Raw genomic sequence first — 23409 nt, 5'->3', positions numbered from 1 at the left:
GGTTTGCCATTTCCTTCTCCAGCTCATTTAACAGATGAGGAAACTGAGGCAAAGAGGCAAAAGAGGCAAAGACCTGTCCAAGTATCTTAAGTCATATTTGGACTCAGGAAGTGGTGTCTCCCTGACTTTAGGCCTGTAACTCAATCCACTGTGCTACCTAGCTGCCCATTCACATATGACAGTGTTAACTGTACTGAGCCTGGGAACATTCCAAAGACTCTTAAATTAAACCAATATTTATTTGAAACCATCTACATTGCAAAAACTAGATGAAAAATATACAGTTGGCCAGATTCTGAAATGTAATTGGATGGAGATTTTCAGTATACAAATTTTAGACAGGTATTACAGATGGACAATGAGCCTCATGAGACTAGAATCAAATAGGAAGAGATCAGGCTTGGAAAATTATGGCACTTTGATTCATTTCAAATTGCTTTCTACAAATGTGCATCTTTTAGACACTAAAATCCTCCTGGTGCTACCATATGACTGAAAATCATGGAACATGACATTACTAATATGCAAATTACCAATGATTGTATATGGAAAGAAGGAAAGAAATGAACAATTATTTGCCAGGCTTGGCAATTGAACCACTTCCATTTGAATTGTCTTAGGAAGATAATGAAGATCTTCTGGCAAGATAAGGTATTGACACTGAGATGCTCTCTAGAGCTGAACTGCCAAACATTCAAACTCTGCTGCAGAGAGTGCAACTCCAACAGGCTGGCCACATAGCCTGAATGCCAAACCTACTTTTACCTAAAAGACTATTTTACTGAGAATCCTCACAAAGGTCAGAAGAAGTGGCACAAAGCCACTCTTAAGGTTTCTCCGAAGAACTTTAGTGTCAATTGTGAGACATGGGAGATGTTAGCTAGCCCAGGACCTCAAAAAAGCCTCTGTCCTCTATGAGCAAAGGAGAATTGCAATAAACATGAGGTGTTCAGATCCAGAGACATCTCTATCCAAATGTTCAAACGTGCCCGACCTGTGGTGGAGCCTTACAAGCTCATAATGGTCTGATCAACCACAGTTGAACACACTCTACCTTCACCCCAACATCAAGTATGAAAGATGAACAACAAATGCCAAGCACTATGCTAAGTGCTGAGGATACAGATACAAGCAAAAAGAAAGACAGTCTGCCCTCAAAGAGCTTACATTCTAATGAAAGAAGACAAGAGATGTGAAAAGCAGATAGTGAGGATGAAGATACCTTTGTAAGGGCATGATTTTGAAGATCAGAAGCCAGAAACAGGGCCAAGAGAGGTAGAAGTCCAGCCTGATACGGGATTACTTCCCTCTTGTGTCTTTTCTCTGAAGAAGGCCTTATGAACTCTTAAAAGGTAACACTCTTGTAGCAGGGAGAGGAGAGAGTATGGCTGGCCCAGGAAGCCACCAGGGTAGTGGCTACTGAAGAGTTCCAGCGGCAGCCGCAGAAGAAGCAGACAGGCCAAAAGGGAGCCACCAACAGAAAGAGACAACCAGAAGATCACCCTTGGTTGTTTGACTAGACAGAGTCAGTGCAGAGGTGAAATGCTAAACAGCTAATTGTCAGCTTTAAAAACACCATTTGTGTTCCAACAAGGCTTAAGTATTGGCCTCTGAACTGACTGTACTAGTAGAGTACAATGAATCTGTAATGTGTGTGGTGATCTCTAAAGCGATCATTGTTTCTGTGTGGGAATAAAAGGTCCTGATCTAAGCCTGATTCATCTTTTGTACTGCATACTTCCTTTACTTCTCTGCTTTGGGGAGCCCAATTTCCCAGCTGAGAAGTCAGGCAACTTCATAGCAGTGAAGCCAGGGCAAACTGTCAGCTTCTAGGCCTCAGTCAAATGCTGCCTCTAGTCACTACACTATATGTGTGTAAACATAAATACACATGCACAGAGAACTTCACAACTGATGTCATAGACTTCTATATTAAAGCTGGGAAATATCTGAGAGTTGCTCCAATGATGGTGCTATTACTAAGTACTATTTTTAACAGATTTCTCACCAATTTCTTTATTTTGCCTAAGGAATAAATTAGCAAAGGTAATATGTTATTGTGAATACTGTCGGTCACTTAATAAGGGCACAATAATTTTGTATGGACATAGCTCCGAGTTTCTTCTTTGCTGGGTCATGTTACTATTTATCCTAGCCAAATGGCTGACCTATGAAGTAAATGGAAAAAATCATTATCAAAAACAGCATTTGGAACATGGCCTGGGGAGTGGTTAAAGGTGAATGGAAAATGAATATTAGCATCAAAGTACAAGAATGTTCTGCCAGAAGAAAGTGACATTAGCTAAGTTTTAGCATACGATACTTACAACCTATGTTGGCTCTAACCAAGATAGCTCTGGGTCACCTTGAGCCAGTGAAAACAGTGGCAGTAATAGGAGTATTATTTTGTTATTAATATTTGCAGGTGGATGAAGCTTCTTAGATAGACTGACCAATGTTTACACATAGACATTTCTTTCTTTCTTTCTTTTTTTAAAAAGACATTTATTTCTTGAACAGTGCTGGCCAATGCTTTTTCTCTCAAACATTATTTTATTTCTATAGGTAGTTTCCAGGACCACTGAGTCAAACAACTTTCTGGGTCAGCATTTCAATCTATATAGAATTAAGCTAAAGGGGATTGTTTTTCCTCCATGTTTGAATGATGATTTAATATGGACTCCTGCCTCAGTGTCAATAATATTTACCACACTGTGGCTATGTTCTATCACTTTTTATGATTCTACTGTTCTGTTTATGATTTTTACATGTGGGATCATTGCTGGGGAAAAAAGTAACAGTGAGGAGAAGAATAAAAATGTTTCACAGCCTTCAAGGGATCAATGAAGAAGAGTTCCCTTTCCTTCAGGAAACTGTCTCCTCTTTGGGTTTTTGTGACATGGCTCTCTTACTTGTCTGACTGCTCCTTTTCATTCTCTGAGAATTAGGAATGAGTTAGCATTAATTAAGCAATTCGAAGCATTGTGCTAAGGAAGATCAACCCTTCTCTCAAAGAGTTCACATTCTAATAGAGGAAGAGACAACCTAACATACATAGGAGATTTTGGATGTATGTCAAATGCAAAGGCCCCAAGGTCCTCAGGGTACAGTGGCAAAACAGGTGGTAATGCACCTTCTTTAATATTATTTCTCTTGAGGAAACCATATCCACTTCTTATGTTGAACTGTTTGACAGGAACAAGAACTTTGGCAGTGAGAACTGTTCTTCTAGGTTTTCAGTACCTGTGGCTACAGAGGAGGTACCAAGGGGCTGCAGAACCTGCAGAAACAGTTGCTAGGTTCAATCTCCAGAAGCATTAATTCTCTGGATGATCCTCCCCATCAAAATTCCTAACTGTGGCTGTTGTCTTAAGACTCTCTCCCAGAGGGCAGACAGGTGTGGCAGTGGATAACGCACCAGCCCTGGATTAAGGAGGACCTGAGTTCAAATCTGACCTCAGACACTTGATGCTTACTAGCTGTGTGACCTTGCTGCCCCACCAAAAAAAAAAAAAAAAAAGACCTCTCCTAGGTTCTCTTTTTTCTCTGCACTCTCTTATTTGGTGACCTCACAAGCTTCCATAATTTTAATGATCATTTCTAGGCAGCCGACTTCAGATCTATAAATCCTGCTCTAGTCTCTCTCCTGAACTAGATTATCTGGAGATAATCAATAGCTTGTCATAAATTTCAAAGTAGATGTTCTATTGATATCTCAAAACTCAACATGTCGATAATAGAATTATCTTCCTAAACCCACTGAATTTACTTATTTCTTTCTTTTTTTTTTTGCAGGGCAATGAGGGTTAAGTGACTTGCCCAGGGTCACACAGCTAGTAAGTGTCAAGTGTCTGAGGCCGGATTTTGAACTCAGGTCCTCCTGAATCCAAGGCCAGTGCTTTATCCACTGTGCTACCTAGCTGCCCCTCAAATTTACCTATTTCTGTTGAGGGTACAACCAATCTTCCAATCTTCAACCTCAGGATTATCCTCCCCTCTTCTCTTTCTCTCACCTCGCATATCCGAAAGTTGCCGAATTTTGCCATTCTATTTCCACAACATCTTTTGCATGCATCCCTTTCCCCTTAATCAACACACCTACTACCCTAGTTCAGGCCTTCTTTGTCTTCTACCGAGATTATTACATTTGGTTTTCCTGCTTTACATGTTTAAATGTTCTAATTAATTCTCAACATGGCTGCTAAAATGATTTTTCTTAAGTAGAAGCCTGGCCAAGTCACTTCCCTACTTAGCTTCTAGCAGCTCCCTGGTCCTTCTAGGATAAAATATAGACTTCTTTGTTTAGCTTTTAAATCTTTTGCCAGCCTTGCCTTAACCTATCTTTCCAGCTCCATTATACATTACTCCCCTTCCTGCATGTTACAGTCCTGCCATAATGGCCCTCTCCCTGTCACACATGACACTGTCTCCCTCTCTGAACCTTCTAGACCTTAATGCCTGGAGTACAATCTTTCCTTACTTCATGCTCATAAAATCTTCTTCCTCCTTCAAGACACAATTCAGGCATTACATTCTATCTTTCCTTATCCTTCCCAACAGTGGATGAGTGTCCTCCATCCTTACTACCTTACAGTTATGTTTTCTTTATTTTGTATTTCTTCTCTGCATCCTTTTATTTGCACTTGATATCTCCCCCAACAATGTGAGCTCCTCCAAAGCAGGAAGTGTTTAACTTTTTGTCTTTGAATACACAGCACCTACCATTGCCTGACATGTAGCAGGCACTTAGTAAATGCTTTTTGATTAATAATTATTATTTTTTTTGAAGGCAATTGGGGTTAAGTGACTTGCCCAGGGTCACACAGCTAGTAAATGTTAAGTGTCTGAGGCCAGATTTGAACTCAGGTCCTCCTGACTCCAGGGCTGGTGCTCTATCCACCGTGCCACCTAGCTGCCCCTTGATTGATTAATTAAACAAAAATATCATTTTAGAATAAATTGTAAAGTCTTTATAAGCACAGGCTTTCCTATCTATGGTCTTCCTAGTGATTTTAAACACCTGGATATGGCTCCTTGGAAAATCCTAACAAAGGTCTCTGCACAATGGTCTAAGAGCCAATTATACTAAAGCATCTGGTTGAGGGATCTGGCTGTGACAGCAAATTCTGTATATTTATTTATATACAATATTTTAGTGTAGTTTTACAGAATAAAATCAATGTTTCTTTCTAGGCTATACTAATTAATGAATGCATTTGATTAAATGTAACTTTAGAGTACATTCACAAGCCATGACTTTCTAGAGCTAAAAGGAAAAACAAAACAGGTGGTAATAAAAGAAATAAAGGGCCGGCAAGGATCTGGGTATTCAAAAGATAGGGTTTTTTTCAGATATAGGAAAATAAAGAGCTAACTATCAAGTCTTTCCAAGAGAGAAGAATAGAAATAAAAAAACCCAATAGATAATGACTATATTTTTCAATATGGTAAAGAAATTTATACTCAAAACTTTGATTACATAAAGAAAACCTTTTCCTTTATCTGTGAGATATTTTCTCACTACTGCCACTAGAGGGACTTTTTGGATAAAGATCTTTCTTTAAAAACCACATTCTGTTCTGGGTCTAGGAACTTAAGTCTTAATTTCTCCTTCATTTAAAATGAGTTTTGATTATGCTTGTATTTTAAATGACCACATTTCCAAGGATATTAAGTCTAAAAATCAATCTTGATACCTACAGTACTACAAATTCCTTAACCATTTACAGCTGGATGATTCCTTGGGAGCACTGATATCACATGACATCTTCCTACATCTGAATTGAAATAGTGCCAAATATCAAGAGGATGAGTACTTGGTAGCTAAAGGTTTCAAGGCCACCTGAGTACACAGGTGTGGCCTTCAATTAGGATGGATCCAGAGTTCTGCTCCAATTTGGACCAATCTGGAGGTTAGTCCTAAGTGACCACAAGGGCTAAGGCCTGCTCTGGAACAGGCTGAAGGCTCTGGTTTCATCCAGGCCTATCTCTGGTTTGGATCCAGATGCTCCACAGCAGGTAGGGAAACTATCTAGGTTGATGGGGTGGGAAGTGGGGGAGACGGGTGGAATCTCAGAGTCGGATAAGACCTAAGGGCAAGAATCCCACTGACATAAACAAAAACAAAAACAACAACAACAAAAAGGAATCCCACCAACAACATCCCCCAAAATGCTCATCCACCCCTTGATTTAAAACTTGTGGTATGATGCCTAATGCATCCTGAGGCAGCCCAGTCTGCTTCTGGATACCTCTAACTGTTACGAAGTTTTTTTCTAACACCAAACCTTTATATTCCTCTCTGTGGTGTCCACAGTTGTTCCTAATTGTGCCCTTTCAGGCCAAGCAGAATTAGCTCAATCCTTTTCTACAATATAGTCCTTCAAATAACTGCAGACAGTGATCATGTTCCTCTTCCTGTCCCTCCCTCTGTCCCCTCCCAACAAGTCTTTTCTTCTCTAAGCTATTCCCACTTCCTTCAACCAATCCTCATGTGGTACAATCTAAAGGATCTTCCTTATCCTAGTTGTCCTTCTCTAGATGCTGAAAGGTTGTCAATGACCTTCTTAAAATGTGGCACCTAAGCAGGTAATACTGGAAAGAATGGTGGCCTTGGAATCTGGAAGATGACCTTGGCTCATATGCTGTATCTGGCAATTCCTAGCTGTATGACTCTGGACAAATAATTTAACCTCTTGGTAAAATAAGATTATTAACACTTGTAGTACCTACTTCATATGTTTGTTTTAAGGATCAAGTAGCTGGCAACCCTTAAGTTATAAATGTCATCAATTATTATTTAATTGATACTTGTTTCCTGATTATGTAAAATCAACAAAAATAAATATGTTTGAGTTACTTGTAATAAAGCACATGTGATTTGGCTGGAGTAGAGTACAGGATCTTTATCCCTGGACATTATGTTTCTCTTAATGCAGGCAAAGATCACTTTAGCTTTACTAGGTGACAGCACACTATTGCCTCACATTGACTATGTAGCCCATTAAAAGCACCAGATCTTTCTCAAGTAAATCTGTCATTTATTTGTAGATCTGCCTATCATTTATTTGTAGATCTGATTTTTAAAAAAATCTCAAGCAAAAGACTCGACAATTATCTCTATTAAACTTCATCTTATTATTTTGGCCCCAATATTCCATCCCTTCTAGTTTTGTGCCATGTGCAAATTGGATAAATATGCAATTTAGTCCTTGTGATTCACATTGCTGACATAAGGGTTATTAAATAGGACATGGCCAAGCACAGATATGGACCACTCTAGAAGAAACTTCCTTTCAAGCTAACATTGAATTTATTGATGGTCAACCATTCTTTGAGTTTGGTAGTTCTACCAGTTCTGCATCATCTCTCTATCTTGTCTACAAGAACTGCATGAGAGACTTCCAAAAGCTTTGGCTAAAATCCAAGTAAATTATTTCTACAGAATTTTCTTTTATCTGTTAGTCTTGTCAAAAAAAGGAAATGGATTTAGTTTGGCATGACTTGTTCTTGATGAAGCCATGCTGACTATTTGTGATCATCTTTTGGTGTTCTGGATGGTTGCTAAGCATCCTCCCCCCCCCCCCCTTTTTTTCCTTTTAGAAAGAGAAGTCAAGCACACTGGCTCATAGTTCTCAGGCTCTACTCTTCCCTGTTTTGTTGTTGTTTTTTTTTGTGGGGCAATGGGGGTTAAGTGACTTGCCCAGGGTCACACAGCTAGTAAGTGCCAAGTGTCTGAGGCCGGATTTGAACTCAGATACTCCTGAATCCAGGGCCGGTGCTTTATCTACTGTGCCACCTAGCTGCCCCCTCTTCCCTGTTTAAAAAACGGAAACATTTGCCCTTTCCCAGTCAATCAGTCAATCAATAAATATTAAGTGCCTTCCATGTTGCAGGCATTGTGCTGGGGATACAAAGAAAGGTAAAAGGCTGTCCTTGCTCTCAAGGAGCTTACAGTCTAATAGGGGAGATAACATGTAAATGACTATGTACTACAGACAAGTTATGTATAAGATAAATTGGAAATAATTAAGAGGGGGAAGGCACTAGAATTAAGAGGCAGCAGAAAAGGCTTCCAGCAGATGGTGGGATTTTAATTGGGGCTTGAAGGAAGCCTAGAGGTGGAGATGAGGAGGAAGCGTTCTAGGGGTGGGGCAGAGCCCATGCCCTTAGACCTGCCTCTTGTTGGAGGAACAGCCAGGTGGCCAGTGTCACTGGCTCTCAAAGTATTTGGGGGGAGTGTAAGGTGTAAGAAAACTGGAAAGATAGGAAGAGCTCAGGTTGTGAATGGCTTTGAACAACAAAGGATTTTATATTTGATCCTGTAAAGGGAATTCCTGAAGCTTAATAAGTGTTCATGTGTGAGGGGGTGTTTAATATGGTCACACATGCTCTTGGCACCAAGATGGTAGCAGGTCAGAAGAGGGAGGTGTTATGAAGATAAAATTGATAGCCCTTTGTAATAGATTAAATTTGGGGGATAAGAGAGTGAGGAGTCAAGGATTACATCTTTGGGAGGCTGGATGACTGAAAGGTTGGTGGTATCCTTGACAGTAATGGTCCTGTGGCTCTTTTCCTGTTTTCCAGGATTCTCTGAATTAGTGATGACTTGGGGCTGGGCTGGGCTGGGCTATCTCACACATTCTAGTTAGAGGCAAATTAACAGATTTTAACAGTAGTATCGGGGTTCATTGTGGTAGGAGACAACTCACTTAAAAAGAGATAACTTTCAGAAAGAGCATTATCTAGTCATTAGAATTGTAAAAGGTCTATATGAATATTGAGACCAGTTCCTTGAAAGTCAGGAAGAGGTTTCAGAATAGCTGAATAGACTTCTGGAGAGGTTGTGTCCTTTTGCCTAGAGATCTCACCACAAAGGGAGAGTTGAAGTTTTGCCAAGGTGGATTTTAAAAAAAAAAAGAATTGCAATAGAGGGAAAAATAAGGATGGAAGGGTATTCAGAGGAAGGTAAATGATACTGATAGGTGGATCATAAGTGCTTTGAAGAAAGATTAAGGCTACAATGTCAAAGTGGCTGTAGAGACAGCCAAGCTGCCTCTGCTTCTGCCCAGTAAATCCCATCCCGACTGAGAGGTGACTGAGCTATTCTACAAGAGAAGTGCTGAAACCTGTGAAGTGCTTCAACCTCACTTTTACTTTTATCAGTGCCTGCAAATAACAGGTGTTTGGTTTTTTCCTGTTTTTTTAAACCTTGGTCATAACTTATGATTTACTTAGTGGTTTTGAAAGCATTTTCCCTAGACATAAAACCTGTGATTGACTAACTTTTTTGTGATAAATGTTTGCATATTTGTTGTATGAAAAGATCACAAGGAGGATTCCAGTGATGAACTAGACATTCACAGAATTTAATCAAGTCATAGATTCACATCTCTGTCCAAAACATTTGGGTTTCTCCCTAACCAGGCTTTTCAAAGCTATAATAGAGTATCTTATATAAAAGAGGATCTTAATGGTGATGATTTTTATTAGTTTTTATGAGCTCCTAAAATAAAAGAAAAGTGGGACCAATTATTCTCTAGGCAAAAGAGCAAACTACTGTTATAACTACAGCCAGGTAAGTTAGACCCGGAGGGGTGGGGCTGGAGACAGGGACAAAAAGAAGGTCACGTTCCCTGAGCCATTCCACGAGGAGACAACAGTGTGGTCTGGAAAGAATCTTCTCTTCCACTTTTCTGTTGTAGGAGGGAATTTTGTAAAAAAGAGCAACTGCTTAGACAAACCTTACTCCACAGTGATACTTGCTATGTTTTTAGCTGGAAAGATGTTATCTCAAAATATCTTAAAATCATAAATTTTACTTTGTATGAGACACATAACAGTCACTTTTCTGTTTAAAAAAAGTTGAGTAGAAAATATTGAGACAGCTACATAAACAGAAGTAAATTTTCCTGAAACTAAGAGAGAAAAAATGAGTGCCAAATGTCATGGGGTGCAGAGAACCCCAGAAGTTCTCTGGGACACATCAAGGAATCTTCTCCTTGAGAAACTAAACCAGAGGACAGATACCCTAGAGAGATAAGCGGAACCAGTTTGGAGTGAGCCAGCTTTGGGACCTCCACCCTTCATTCTGGTCTCCCTTACCCCTGGGGAGATAAATTTGGGTATGGCTGTGGCCTTTGTGTCCTGAAGAGAAATGCGTAGTCACCCCTCACCCAATTCCTCTAGTCACTACCAGTGGGGGATGGTACTCCACTCCTCACCTAATTCCCCCAGCTACCACCAGTGGGGGATGGTCCTCCCTCACTAAAGGAAAGTTCCACAGTCAAATGGTGACCCCTCCCCGCATCAGTCTTCTATAAAAGTACCTTCCAGTCTCCTGTTCGAGGAGATTGGTACCTCTGAGCCACGTGCTTTGTGCCTATCTCCCCATGAGAAGTCCAAGGATTTCTGTCATGGTTTCCCTCCCCCCCGCCCTTCCCTTCCCTTGTCCCTAGATAAACTACCACCTTATTCTAAGTGCTTTTGTGTGCAAGATGGTGTAATTCTTTAAAGAGGAATTTCTAAGAACCCCAACCCCTAACCAAACCCATACCCCATTTCCCCCATTACACTAATTTCAAAGTCCTTGGTACTTTTCTTTATACTGTTGTCATCTTTACTTCTGAAACTATCTGCACTATGAAAAGGGCTTTCCTCTCTAAAACCAAAAACATTTGCCGCCAATTTGGGAAATGGAGAAACGGTAATGTATCCTCTCCAAATTCTAGCTTAAAGAGAAACCAAAGAAGCTTAAGAGCAGTAAAAGAACAAAAATAGCAAATATGTACAAACAATCTTGGCAGCTAGGTGGCCTCAGCGGATAGAGAGCTGAGCCTGGAGTCAGGAAGACCTGAGTTCACAAATCCAGCCTCAGACACTGATTAGCTCTGTGACCCTGAGCAAATAATCTCACCATAGTTAGCCTCGGTTTCCTCATCTATATAATGGGGCTAATAACACCTACCAATAGGGGCTCCTATGAGGATCAGTGAAATATTATTTGTAAAGCACTTTGCAAATCTTAATGTTCCATGGTGTTTAGCTGGTTGTATCTGATTCTTTGTGACCCCACTTAGGTTTTCTTGGCAAGGATACTGGAGTGGTTTGCCTTTTCCTTCTCCAACTCATTTTAGAGATGAAGAACTGAGGCAAAGAGAATTAAGCTACTTGTCCAAGGTCACACAAGCAGCTAGTGAGTGTTCGAGGTCAAATTTGAACTCAGGTCCTCCTGCCTCTAAGTGCTGGCACTCTATCCACTGTGCCAACCTAGCTGTTCCAATGTCCCATATAATTGCTATTTATTATTTTTTAGCTATTATTAAGGATGGATGTGATTTCCCCAATTATGCTGAACTAATAACTAAGTTCTGTGAAGGGCATGGTATCTCCAGATCATTATATATTTTTGGATTATAGTAAGATTAACTTAGTGGTATGCTTTTTAGTTCAGAGTAACCATTGCTTTTTGATACTTGATGCCCATTTGATATTATGTTAACATCCCTTTTCCTGAGCAGGAAATTTTGTCATGATCATAAAATGCAAGGCAATGCCTTCACAATTGTTTGGCTCTTGTAGATTCAAACATAGTGTTCAGCATGTGAATGCAGATTTATTTTTAAAATATTTAATTTAAACACAGAAACAGACAACAGCTGCTAATTAGTTCCTGTTTCACCTGTAACAGCAAATACCAGCTAAATCATTCTAAGACGAGTAAAGAAGATAGAGACAGTAGAAATTTTAGGTTCTACAATTGAGATCGAGGACCATCTGGTTAATTCACATTAAGATGAACATGGTCAAACAATGGTTCAGGGTATGTACTCATGGGTCAATGATAAAATTTTCACCTACAAAGTCTAAATCTCTACCTATGTGGGGAAGCAGAGCTAGGCCTCTCATTCTTCCCTAGGCAGTTGCTTCCCTGAGGATCTAGCTGAAATCTGATACTTGATAATTTATAGATGACCTCTGGGGCATGGCCAAATTTCCTTAGCCTCTATGAACAGGATTCTCGTGCACTGTCACTCCATATCAAGGTTAAAATGGGGGTTTCTACCTCCCTCTCCCTTACATTAAAGATGAAGAAAACTGAAGCCCAGGGGTACAATGAATTACATGCTCAATATCTCCAATTCTAACCTAAGCTCTGACTTTAAATTCAAGTCTCTTTCCACTGTGTCATAGATTGGGTTCTCTGCAATTTTTCCTTCTACATAAGCAGTCCCTGACTTATGAATGGTTGATTTCCAACAGTTCATTTCTAAGTCAACTGTATGGAACTCACAAGGCAGTTTCCTATAAAAACAATATTATAAATGATGGTTAGATTCTGAGGCTAGCTCGCAGAAGCTTATTTAGTACATAATATAGTTGAAGAGTTTAAAGCATCATAGATCCAGACCCAGAAAAGACTCAGAAGTTATTGATTCCACTTTTTTACAGATGAGGAAAATGATGCTGAAAGAGTCACACAGGGAGTAAGGGAGCAGAGCTGGGATTTGGACTTGGGTTCTATGACTTTAAGTTTGTCACTCATTCCACTATCCCACCATTGTTTTCAGTTTCAGAGCCATGAGACAAGGAAGGGCGAAGGAGGAGGACTGGTTAAGGAAGCCCTGGTCCCAAGGGCTGGCATAATTTGGAAACTGACAAAGTCTCTTCTCTTACTGCCCTGTTTGTACTCCTCTCTAGTGACCTCATGTACCTTTCCCAGGATCCCATATAATGCTGCCTCAGCTCCCTTCTGTAGCCCCCTACAGCTGCTCTACCTCTGAAAGGTATTCTCACTGCCATTTCCTCAGTATATTCATTTAGCTAAGTGTTAGGAAGAAAGCAATTAGATTGAATTAATTTACACTCAAGTATGACTAACTTAGTTTCCATGTTAACTAAATCAAAGTAATTTTTGTTACGAGGAGACATTTATTAATAAGTTAAATGATTATCTAACAGAAACTCAGACAGTATGATAATGTGAAGTAAAAAAATCCAGATGTCCATTTGCTGAGTTAGGAACTGCCTGAAAGTTGCCATGTTCGCATTAATTCAAATTGATTTCTATTTTGGTGTTGAACTTCTAGTCTTTATCATGTTTGGAGATGTTGCTATAACTATGGGTCACTATGTCAACACGATTGTTCTGCTGGAGAATCCTCTATCTAGGTAAAGTTCTATGTAGTATGGACACAGTAGAGGCAGCAGAAAGTTCTGTAGATTTGAAGTCAAGGGACCTGGCCTTGACTCTAGCTCTGAAGCTCCAGCACTTACTTACTTGGGCAAATCACTTCCCTCTTTGGGCTCGTTTCTAGGTAGCAGGGAGGGCAATCAACTGAACCACCTCTCCCCTTTGGTAGGTCATGTTCACTGCTTAGTGCGGAGGGACTTGGTGCTTTGGAATGACTTAGCAGTTCCTTGGTCAGGTTCCTTGGTTGGGGGCGGGGGAGGGGAGGCAACAAGGGGAGAAATAAGTATCAAGGAAGTCTAGCCCCAGAGGCAGCAAGAGGAATCCACTTAATGCTCCTTAAAGGAGGGTGACTCTTCAATTTGGAACTATGGCCAAAGACCCTTTGACCCAGAAATACCACTAGTAGGTCTATATCCCAAAGAGATCAAAGAAAAAGGAAAAAAGGAAAAGGACCCATATGTATAAAAATATTTATAGCACCTCTCTTTGTGGTGGCAAAGATTTGTAAATTGAGGAGATGCCCATCAATTGGGGAATGGCTGAACAAGTTGTGGTATATGATTGTGGTGGAATATTATTGAGCTATAAGAAATGACATACAGGATGCTTTCAGAAAAACCTGGGAAGACTTACATGAACTGATGCAAAGTGAAATGAACAGAACCAGGAGAACATTGTACACAGTAACAGCCATATTGTATGATAGTCAACTGTGAACAATTTAGCTAATTCTCAGCAATACAATAATCCAGAACAATCCTTAAGGATTTAAGATGAAAAATGCTATTCACCTCCAGAGAAAGAACTTATGGAGTCCGAACGCAGACTGAAACATACTTTTTAAAACCTTTTTCTTTCTTTCTTTTTTTTGGGAGGGGGGAAATCTGTGTTTTCTTTTACAAAATGAAATATGGAAATGTGTTTTGTATGCATATATAATTTGTATGCATGTATATAATTTATATCTAATTGCTGTCTCAGGGAGGGAAGAGAGGAGGGAATTTAGAACTTAGTTTTAAAAAACAAAAGCTAAAATCTTTTTTTTCATGTTATTTAAAAAATAGAAAAATTGCAAAAACTGAAAAACTACAGTTAGCTCCCTCTTTATGATTCCTTCAAAGTCTGTTTCTGTAGTACCTCTAGGAAAGGGTAAAGAGGGAGCTAACATCAATTTTGCATGTATGTGCTGCATAGGTGAGATTGAGGCCTGGACTCCGGTTGTTTTTTCTTCTGTGTGTTTCTTTCCTAATGACCATACAGCAATTATGAGAGAGAATTTTTGGGGGGTGGCTGTGTTGGGAATTCCTGAGTTGATGTCAGTTGCACTTCAGGAGGAGCTCCCTATGGTACTTTTTTTTTTCTTGTGAGGCAATTGGGGTTAAATGACTTGCTCAGGGTCACACAGCTAGTGTCAAGGGTCTGAGGCTGGATTTGAACTCAGGTCCTCCTGAATCCAGGGCCGGTGCTCTATCCACAGCGCCACCTAGCTGCCCCTTATGGTACTTCTTGTAAAGAAATATGACAGGATGGAGAGCTAGCCAGAAGACAAGTTATCTTAAAGTGCTTAAGGGATAGTGCAATGGCAAGGTGAAGGTAAAATGCCAGGCCAATAATAACATTAATTATCCTTTTAAGCACCAACATCCCATGATATTATGCTATTGTTTAATATTAGGTCTTTGTCATTGTACCTGCTTGTGAGTCTGTTATTTTTTAGGCATTTTTTGTGACAGAGGAAATAAATACTTGTCCTATGCCTGATATATCTAGTATGTGGAATACCTTTCCACTCCATTATGGAGAGATTTTAGACAGGAACCAACCTAAACTCTAAGTGATTTTCCTCAGGGATCCATGATAGGGGTATTAAGAGCCAGAGACTTTGAGACAATCATCCAGATCTGGTTTTGGGAGGGGGGTGGGCTAGAGTCTCTGATGATTCAACCCAGACTGTAACTCTGGTCGAGAGCTAAGAATCCTTTAATGGAAGAGAGTGGCCCTTTTTGGGCCCAGCAAGGGTCCTCTGGTGTTATATCAATAAAATAAAGGCATTGGATCAGATGACATCTAGGCTCTCTTCCAACCTTAAATCTATGATCACATATAATTGGCCTAGCTCATTTAGTAAATTTTTTTTTTTTGTGGGGCAATGGGGGTTAAGTGACTTGTCCAGGGTCACACAGCTAATAAGTGTCAAGTGTCTGAGGCCGGATTTGAACTCAGGTTCTCCTGAATCCAGGGCCAGTGCTTTATCCACTGCATCACCTAGCTGCCCCTCATTTAGTAATTTTTAAAAATTCTGAGCTCTCAAATTAAACTTTACAAAGGGTTCCTGGCCCCCTTATATCCCCATTCATAGACCACAGTGATGTGTGAGGTGTGGACTGGGGCCTTTTTTGTGGGCTCCTAAGCACTATAGGGGTTATTGGGCCCATGGGAAATCATGACAATAGCTATCACAAAACAAGGTCAATGATGATTTATACTGTAAGTGCTCTTACCCAGTGTTTAATTGATCCATTCATAGTGCTTTGTAAAAGAGCCAGTCAGAAAGCCCAGCCTCAGTGCTTTATAAATTAATTCAATAGCATATATCCTTTTGAGGAGACAATTCCCTCTGCTATTTTTTTCCTAACTGAAGAGGAAATAGTTCATTAAAAAAAAGGTCAGTAAGTATGACTTGCCAAACCTAATTTAGTTTTTCTAGTGACAGAGGAAAAATAGCACCTAAAACTGCACAGGATGTGCAGACAGAATTATCTTGTAGATATTGGCTTTCTGAAGGTCCTACTTACTTATGCCCTGGAATGGAAGATACCTCTCCAATTTTATATACTACTGAAAAATATCGATAAAATATACAAATTCTAAAAAATAATAGCAACTAGCATCTTGTATTATTAGCAAACTTTTATATTCCATGGTCGGAGAATTGATTTTTATCCATTTTCAGATATAATGAAGGAAAGTTAACATCAAAATATACTACGAAATTTATTCTCTGATGACTTAGAAGGTGTTTTTGACTCTGCAGTATCTAAGTTATGAGCACAACTGAGTATGAACATAGATGATTGTACCCCAGATGTGAGGGAGTCCTGGATAAAAGAGAATACAATAGAATCCTGTGGAACAAAACTCTGTGTTATTAGAATCCTGTGGAACAAAAGTGAGTCTGTAATATGTAGGATTTTTTCTGAGTGGGAGTTTCCCCCAAAATTGCCCTTTTACTTCTCATATTGGAAATCTCTGTTCCTATCCCTTATGCATTCACTGCCTGACAGGGGACTGATTTCTGTAAAGGAAAATTCACTAAATGGAGTCCAAGGTAAAATGATCAGTGCTCATAGAGGTTAAGTGACCTATTTCTCAATTTACCTCTTTACCCTCTCTTCATCTCTGTATGCTGCAGTATTTTCCAAATACAATTTCAGTGTTAAGATCAATAAATTCTGCTCATTTCCCAGCATTCTTCTTCTTGTCTGAGAAGTCATAAATGAGCCTGGAAAGTGTAGCTTTTTGGATTCTTATTTCTATTTTCTATACCAGGGAAATAACAGCATTGCTAATGCAAAGTCTCTTGAAAAAAAAAAAGATACGTGTGTGTGTGTATCTCTGTGTTATATATATGTGTGTGTATATGTGTATGTATATATACACATATATATATAACACACAGAGACATATATTTATTTATTTATTTTTGACTTGAACATGAGCACAAAAAGTGAATGAATTAATTGCTTTTGTCTTTCCATCTCCAGCATCAGCACAATGCCTTGCACTTACTAGGTGCTTAATTCATGCTTGAATGATTGACTATAACAACTAGATTAGTTTATTAAACTTCAAAGATGTGATTTTGTTATTTGACTCAACTGGTAAGAAATTCACTTAGGTGAGAGATTCACTTTGGATGCACAGAACTGCAAGTGCATTTGCAAATACAAGAAAGTGGTTTCCCACCCTGCAGTTCTGACCAAATGACTGCAAGTTGTGGCTGTATTTCAAGAAGATAGGCCTAGTTATTCAGCTAGCTAACCCATGAAACTTAAGACATCCTCAAAGATAGCCACATCACCTTCTTAATTCTGCATAATGTGGCGAAAGTAGATTTAAAAAATCTTAGTGGGCAAAATGACAATAGACCAAATAATGTAGAAGATTTTGGAAATGGCTGCTGAGCTTAAAGTTATTGGCACTTATGGCTCAGGTTAGGCACTGTTTGATTTTTGTCTTGGAGTCCCTATTACCTAGCACAGTGCTAGACACATAGTAGGTGCTTAATAAATACTAGTTGACTGACTGGTTATCTGACGTGCAGATTTTAGGGGAAATCATAATAGTGGAGCTTTGCCAATAGAGTATGTTAGTATATCACACATAGTGAGTGCAATTGGGAAGGAGGGTACCTACTTACCTTCTAAAATTGTGCTCTTTAAAATCACCAATGACTTTCTAATTGCAAACTTCATAAGCCTTTGATGAGGTTTTACCATCTTTCATCATGTAGCATATGTCACTATAAGTTGTTATTGTTTAACTTGTGTCTGACCCTTTGTGACTCCATTTTGGGGTTTTCCTTTTTTCTTTTTTGTGGGGCAATGAAGGTTAAGTGACTTGCCCAGCTACTAAGTGTCAAATGTCTGAGGCCGCATTTGAACTCAGGTTTATAGATGAGGAATTGAGGCAAATGGGGTTAAGTGACTTGCCCAGAGTCACAAAGCAGTAAGTGTTTGAGGCAAAATTTGAACTCAGGAAGATAAGAATTCTTGATTCCAAGCCCAGGGCTCTATCCACTGCACCATCTAGCTGCCCAAAATTATTGGTTGCCTTTTCTTTATTGAAACTCTTCTTTTGTGGCTTCTGTGGTACTGCATTCTCCTTAATCATTCCTTTTCCTAGTCTTCCTCCTACCAACTAAAGGGAAAGATTCTGTCCTTGGCCTTGTTCCCTCTTCATTCTATGCTTTTTTCCATTCATGATCATATATCCCCCATCTTTCCTACTATAATTTCCTAAATGTAAAGTTTTAAACCTGATGTCTTTCCAAAGCCCATTTTGCATTTCCATATGCCTATTGAATGTTCTCTCAGATAGCACCTGTGAGTCCCTGACTATGTTTAAAACCAAACTCATCAACTTTACCCCTCCCTCCTTTGACCCAAATGTATCCTTTTGACATCAGCTAAAGAAAAGGAGGGCATAGGAAATGTTGTCAAGTTGATGGTGATAAAGAATGAAGATGGGGTGAATTATAGTATGTGAATTCCTAGTATGAGGTTTTTAACTGAAAGTAATTTACATATATTTTCATCCTATCCCCTTTGACACAAGAATATGACTGAATGTTGTCTAGCTCAACAAAGCAAGTTGAGCTGACTCCAATAGACACCAGGGCATTCCAACAGATACCAGGGTTTCTTTGCTAATGACCCCCCCCCAATTTTGCTGCACTAAATTTTGTACAGAGTACAAGTGTTTGTAGTAAATAATCCCCCTTAAATACAATTCAACATTTATTAGTATAGAGAGGTAGTAAAATACCATGGAAAGTTGTAGAATCATAAAATCTGAGTTCAATTTTTGCCTCTAATATTTACTACTGAAGCAAATCAGTAAATTTCTGCATCTTAGTTTCCATCTATAAAATGGGAATAATACTATTTTTACTTTCCACCTCATAGTTATTGTGAGGAAAGCATTTTCAAAGCTCATAGATGTGAATTAAGTGATCACTATGTGCTATATATTTTGCTATGTACACTAAGATTATACTTGTTAAATGTTTGTGTGCACATTTACAGTTTTTTTTAAGAATAAAATTATAGTTTATTTAGGTGCTGGGGAAAGGAAACCAAAAAAGAAGTCCTTGGACTTCTCATGGGGAGAAGCCATGGCACAGAGGCATGGCTCTCTGAGATACCTTTCTCCCATTTACAGTTTTTTTGTATAAATTCAAGAAGTTACTTATGACCAGGGTTTGAAAGCATGTAATAAACCTGATGATAACATCAATTTGGTAGGAGTGGTTCATACTTTACTAGCTACCTTAGTAATATTAGTTATAGTTTGGAGAAATTTGATGTCTAATGTCTAATAAGGATAACTACTGAGTATTTAATGGATAAAGGAAAAATAAACTGCATTTATACAAGACAGAGCAGATGGGCTTTGTATAGATATGATAGTAAAAGAGGAATTATGGGAATTTAGAACTATAAGATATCTTATAGATTATGTAGATTAACCCTACAACTTTGTAGATAAAATAAGAAACTTAGGGATTGGAAATGACTTGCCCAACATGACACCCTTAGTACTTAGTGGAAGTGGGATGTAAATTCAGGTTTTCAGACACTCCAGTTTAGTGATCTTTCAATACGAAATACTATCATAGTGAGTCATCATGGATCATAAGTTAAACATGAATTAGTGATGGATTCCTACAAGTGAGGGGAAAAAGGCAAGCAAGATCTAAGATTAATGTGTGGAAGTTATGGGTAGGCAAATTGTGATAAGTATAAGGAAAAAATTTCCAACAATTAGATTTGTAAAAAAAACTCAACAGGTCACTTTCTGAGACAGTAAACACTAAATGTGTTCAAGAAGAGATGGATAAAAGACTTTCATTGTAATATAGCCCAATCTCTCATTGTAATATTCATTTTCTCATTAATTGTTAAGTAATCAGAGTTAATTGCCACCCCTCAGGCATACCTACTCTTCAAAGGGCATATAAACTGTGAACCCATAGCCATAAGGATTCTTTGTTCTAAGAGCGGCTAAATGATCATCCTTTTATTAATAAACCTGCTGGTCTTATTAATAAAATTATTAAATTACCCAGAAAAAAGAAGAGATGGATGACCATCCATCAGGGATGCTGCATATAGATTTTTCTGAATTGGATTGGTAGGAATTGAACTATATCACCTTAAAAAGTCCTTCCTACTCTAAGATATTAATAACAGCTAGCATTTATATAGAGCTTTTTTTTTTTTTTAGTGAAGCAATTGGGGTTAAGTGACTTGCCCAGGGTCACACGGCTAGTAAGTGGTTAAGTGTCTGAGGCCGGATTTGAACTCGGGTACTCCTGAATCCAGGGCCGGTGCTTTATCCACTGTGCCACCTAGCTGCCCCTATATAGAGCGTTAAGGTTTGCAAAGCATGGACATATATTATTTAATTTGATCTTATAATTCTTGGGATGTGGGTTGAAGACTAGAGACTAATTCTTTGGGTGTAGGTTAAAGAATGTAATTTCCTTGGGTTTGAAAAAACAGAGCTTCAATTTATTTAAGGTTGCTCTTTCTTCTCTCTTGGCATAGTTGGGTTAAAGCCTGTGAGCACTTGGAGACTATTTCTCTTCTTATTTTGCAGACAGTGTAGACTTTGTCTGAGACCCTTTCATGTTTTCCCTGATGGGATTTACATGCTATCTTCTATATAATGTCATTTGTTCCCATTAGCATACAGCTGCAAAGGTAGCTAAAAATGAGGGGGGAGGCAACCTTCCTAGAATACCCAATGACTTTAGTAACAGAAACAAGATGGATTTAATCTAAGCTCCCTGTACAGCTTCCCACTAGAGCACACATAAATTCTTTTCCTCTTGTTACTGGGTGGATTCATTTTCTGCCGCTACATTTTAATCTAGTCATTTCTTTGTTCATTCTGGAACTTTTCAAGCCTGAGATTGAGAATATGCAGATACAATTATAATACAGATACATATGTCTCTTATTCTTATGTGAGGTATTGACAGCAAAAAGTTAAGTTTACCATTGGAGACTGGGAGCTATTTTTGATTTTATTTTTTTTTAACCTGCTTTCCCTGCTGGCCCCTACCATGTATAACCCCAAAGAGATGCTAGAGAATATTCTTCAGAGCACTGTAGGAAAATTATTGGCTGTGAAATCTGGAATATATCCACTGTGTTAGCTTAAGAAAATGGAGCACCGATGCCAATGTGACTTTTTTCAGTGGTGACCACTCACTTAAAATCAGAACTACTGGGTTTCGGGTTTTTTTTGGATGGCAGTATAATATGTGATTAACATGGTTTTGGAAGACAAAGCAATGAGACAAAAAGAGAAATGAGGCATATGCCTCATTGCTTAGAGAAAGTCTATTGTCAAGGTACTTATTTAGAACTCATTTTTGTGCTTGAGACAAGGAAACCTGTGGGGTCTGAGGTAGTGTTAGTTAAGACTTAAATTAATCTGACAGCCTTTTTCCCCCTATTTCATGGCTATGTATTTCACAGTTTCATGCCTTTGTGCCTCAGAAATTTTTCTTCCTCTTCTTGGCACCTGATTTTATCTTTCTTAATTAATTAATTATTATTTTCTTTTTTGCAGGGCAATGAGGGTTAAGTGACTTGCCCAGGGTCACACAGTACGTGTCAAGTGTCTGAGGCTGGATTTGAATGCAGGTCCTGCTGAATCCAGGGCTGGTGCTTTATCCACTGTGCCACCTAGCTGTCCCCTGATTTTATCTCTCTTGAAGTTGCTTGCATTAGTATATAGTTTCCAAGATATGGAAACCTGTGTGAAAGAAGGGTTGCCAACTCAAAATCCAAACAACCTGTTTTTCTGTACCTGGTTCTTTTCACTCATTTGTACAACAGCTGGTTAGGGTTAAGGTTATATAGTTTGTGGGTAGGGAACATAGTGATACCAATCAGGCCCATCTGAGCACTAGATTCTCAGCTATAGCCTAGTTCTTGAATAAATATCAAAGTCAAAACAAATGTCAAAGGTTTTCAAAGGTCAAACAACTGTCAAAGGAAACAATCTCCAGAAGAAACAATCTTGGAAAAAGAAATGATGGAAAAAAACATAGAGAAAAGGTGACTGTAAAGAGTAAAACGACAGAAAAGAAATCAGCAGTTCTTTAGGTGTCAAGGTGGAAGCGTGTTTCAAGGACTCAAAAGTCAATACTGAAAGAACTGGAATGCTTAAGGATTCTATATTCAAGATTTTAAAGATCAGAGCTGGAAGGGGCTCTGACATTCTTCCTACTTTATTCACCTGCACTCTCCCTGGTCCTTTCTGCAGTAAGCACAGGAATGAGTTGCAAAAACATTACTGATGCCAGGAGTAGGAGGAGAGAGCCAACACCATAAAATAAAGATTTCTATAAAGCTAAAACCCACAGCAATGCAGAATTCCCTCTTCCTCTCTCTCTCTCTCTCTCTCTCTCTCTCTCTCTCTCTCTCTCTCCCTCTCTCTCTCTCTCTCTCTCTCTCTCTCTCTCTCTCTCTCTCTCTCTCTTTCTCTCTCTGTCTGTCTCCCCCTCTCCCTCTCTCCCTCACTCTCTCTCTCTTTCCCCCCTCTCTCTTTTTGCTTCAATAGCCACCTCCTGGGAAGAAAAAAATCCCTAAAGTATATCAGTATCTCTATAATCGTCTGGTTCCCAGAGACTGAACTGTTAAAACATTTAAATAATTTTCTTTTTCTTACCTCTTTGGGTCAAACTCTACTAACATTCTAAAGAGCCATATTTGTATAATGTCTATTTGTCAAATTAACATTCAATACTTACTTGTCTCCTACAATTCCCAAGTTGATGGTTGGATAGCCATGTTCCTGAATTGTTGCTAGGAGAGTTGAACGATTGCTGTCTCGAATCTTTCCTGGTAAGAGGTCATCTTCAGGATTCAGCAACTACAAACCACCCCCCCAAAAAAAGACAAAACCCCACCAATTAATCTCTTATGATAATGTTTTCTTGAAGGGTGCAGTTGTCATAAGTATACCCATTCTCCTCTGATAGACACATGCAACTGAATAAGCCCTCAGCTTCCTCTGCCCGAATTCTGAAATGAGCATCTTGTTTTAGAAGTGTCATATACAAAGTATATACTAAGTACATACAAAGTAATTTGGGAGTTTGGGAGACCAGAAAAAACTATGGGGTTCAGGGAAGGCCTTATGTAGGAGGGGAGACCCGTTCTAGGAGGTGGAGGTGATGAGGAAGGACTTTGGGGGAACTCTATACAAAGGTACAGAGGGAGATGATTATAGCACATCAGCCAGTTTGGTTGGAAAAAGAGATCGGATTAGGAGCTGAACCTGTGGTTTCACTGGGACAGGGAAGTCCAACATTGAGAAAGCTGGCTTGACCAATGCAGGCCAGCAGTTTCTCTGCAATCTGCAGTCTTAGGGAGTTGCCTAGAGCACTGATAGATTAAGGGACTTGTCTGGAGTTA

At 39.1% G+C, this 23409-nt stretch overlaps 1 protein-coding gene across 17 annotated transcripts in view; it reads right to left on the bottom strand.

The window, feature by feature from the left end:
- Positions 1-23409, bottom strand: part of GPHN (gephyrin) — a 757220-nt gene that overhangs the window by 53406 nt on the left and 680405 nt on the right. For all 17 annotated transcript variants that reach the window (XM_043986983.1, XM_043986980.1, XM_043986981.1 and 14 more), the window contains one exon: positions 22743-22864. In XM_043986983.1, coding sequence (XP_043842918.1) covers positions 22743-22864 — 122 coding nt within the window. The remainder of the gene's footprint in view (positions 1-22742; positions 22865-23409) is intronic.

This window comes from Dromiciops gliroides, chromosome 2 (genome assembly GCF_019393635.1).
Source record: "Dromiciops gliroides isolate mDroGli1 chromosome 2, mDroGli1.pri, whole genome shotgun sequence".
Taxonomy (NCBI): Eukaryota; Metazoa; Chordata; class Mammalia; order Microbiotheria; family Microbiotheriidae; genus Dromiciops; species Dromiciops gliroides.
The sequence above is the reverse complement of the archived record's forward strand: the minus strand, read 5'-3'. Positions and strand labels throughout refer to the sequence as shown.